This window comes from Canis lupus, chromosome 9 (genome assembly GCF_003254725.2).
Source record: "Canis lupus dingo isolate Sandy chromosome 9, ASM325472v2, whole genome shotgun sequence".
Lineage (NCBI taxonomy): Eukaryota > Metazoa > Chordata > Mammalia > Carnivora > Canidae > Canis > Canis lupus.
This window is the reverse complement of record NC_064251.1, coordinates 34,880,420-34,882,325: the sequence shown is the minus strand read 5'-3', so window position 1 is coordinate 34,882,325 and position 1,906 is coordinate 34,880,420. Positions and strand designations below refer to the sequence as shown.

Sequence of the window (1,906 nt, the reverse complement as noted above, 5' to 3'; positions counted from 1 at the left end):
ACTCCGCTCCCCTAACGCAGCGTCCTGCGCGCATGCGCAGCGCGCCTTCCCTCACCGCCGCGCCTTCGGCTGCCCTGGTTACCGTTAGTGTTTGCGAATTCCCTGCGGCACCTTCTGAGCTGGAGACCGGCGCCGCCGGGCTCTAGCAGCAGTTCCGTACGCGCGCGCTCGCATCACGTGGCGCGTGGCTGCCTCGCGGTTGCTGGCGGGCGGCTGAGCCGTGAGGAAGGAGCTGCGGTCACCGCTCGCCCTCCCACTGCGCTCTAGGGCGGGTGCGCGGATAAATATGGCGAAGTGGGGGTAGCTGGCGCCGAACCCGACGCGATGGGGCGCGCAGGTGGGGCGGCCGTCAGAGCTCCCTGACTTGGACGCCGGGCTGTTCTCGTCGGCGACTTGACCTGGCGACCTCGGGCCGGCGCCCAGTAGGTCAGACCACGGACTCCGCGGGTCGCCGAGGGCCCCGCCGAGAACCGGAGGCAATGGATGAACAGAGCGTGGAGGTGAGGGGGTTGAGCAGGGTGGTGGTTAGTTTCCCCCCGCCACCCGCTGAGCGTTCTTTATTTGGGGCGCCCTGCTCCAGTCCTCCCTCTTAGTAGGGCACCCCCACCCGGACGCTGCCGCTGTGGTGAAGGCTGGCCCGATGCGAAGCACGTCGTGCTCGGTCTGCAGCCCTCCAGGTGCCTTGTGTTCTGACCGTTCCCGAAGTCAGGTGGTGCGTATCCTGACGTTTTCTGGATGTGTTGGCACCGGTACTTATTTCCCAGAGGGTTTTTGCAAACTGGGTAGAGCAAAACTGCAAATTCATTAGACATGCCGTGCACTCGCTACCAGTTCTTGCGAGTTCATGCGCGGATCCCAAACTCCCTCCAAATGGAATCATTCCCTCCCACCGGTACGTTTTGAAGACTTCTGCCCTTACTAAATAGAAGGAAGATAGGCTTTTATGATTTTATTTGTGATTTTCCAGAACAACCTATTATTTTACATCTGCTCTTGTGAGTTCTGATTTCAGATGTTTGGGATATTTACGTAAAGGCCAGGAAAAAAAAAAGATGGCTTATTGAACATAATTATTTAGTAGTTGTCAAATTTTGAATCTTAATACTAAATTCTTCTTAGTAAGCGGCAACTCTATTACTGGGCGCTTCACTTGAAAGTAGTTCACCCAGTGGTCTTAATGTCCATTCCCGGCCGGCGTCTGCATGTCACAGGTTCGTTCTTGTTCTGCAGAGTCATGATTAGACTCAAGAACAATTTTCTCCTTAATTCCCCATGCGAAAGTGTTACAAGGTTTTGTAACGTTTTCTTGGTTTAGGAGCGTTTAATTCTCTTGGGAGGCAGTATAAATAAATGTGAGTACTGTAAAAATAAACTTGAAATATACAACAACCTGCGTTTAATTCTGTTTTCTTGTCAGTTATTTCCTAAATCGATTCACCTGGGGCTTGCAAAGAACACTGTTTTTTGTATTTATCTAATTTTTTCTTTTTTTGCAAAGCCTTCATGGAGCTAACATTAAAATTCTCAGTAGGAGCAGCTCAGGCTCAAGCTAATTGGTTGGAGCATCAGGGCAGAAACTTGGATCTCTGGAATCTGTTTTAGTTTCTTTTTTGGTCAGAGTATACTGCCATTAGGATATATATCTTTTCTAATTTTTTTTTTTTTTATTGTAAAGCAATCCAACTACCCCCGCCCCCGTTGTGGAAATAGCAGGAAAAGTTTTTATTCTCTGTCATACAGTCTGCGTTTTTTTCTTAATGTTATACATCATAAGCATTTTTCAATTTCATAATTCAAGAAGTATTTCTAGGGACTCATAATCTGTGTCGTCATAATTTTTTTTGTCAGCTGTTACAACTTTTATAATTGAAACATTCTTGCCATTATAATTTATGTTTTAGTAAAA

At 48.5% G+C, this 1,906-nt stretch overlaps 1 protein-coding gene across 12 annotated transcripts in view; it reads left to right on the top strand.

The window, feature by feature from the left end:
- Positions 1 to 56: 56 nt before the first annotated feature.
- The window catches only part of TRIM37 (tripartite motif containing 37), a 240,633-nt gene continuing 238,783 nt past the window's right edge, over positions 57 to 1,906 (top strand). For 8 of the 12 annotated variants that reach the window (XM_035720379.2, XM_035720378.2, XM_049114151.1 and 5 more), the window contains exon 1: positions 73 to 712. In XM_035720379.2, the coding sequence (XP_035576272.2) occupies positions 641 to 712 (72 nt within the window). In that variant the 5' untranslated portion in view covers positions 73 to 640. Of the gene's footprint in view, positions 713 to 1,906 lie in introns of all 12 variants that reach the window. The other 4 variants (XM_025440883.3, XM_025440882.3, XM_035720381.2 and 1 more) reach the window with 2 other exon arrangements.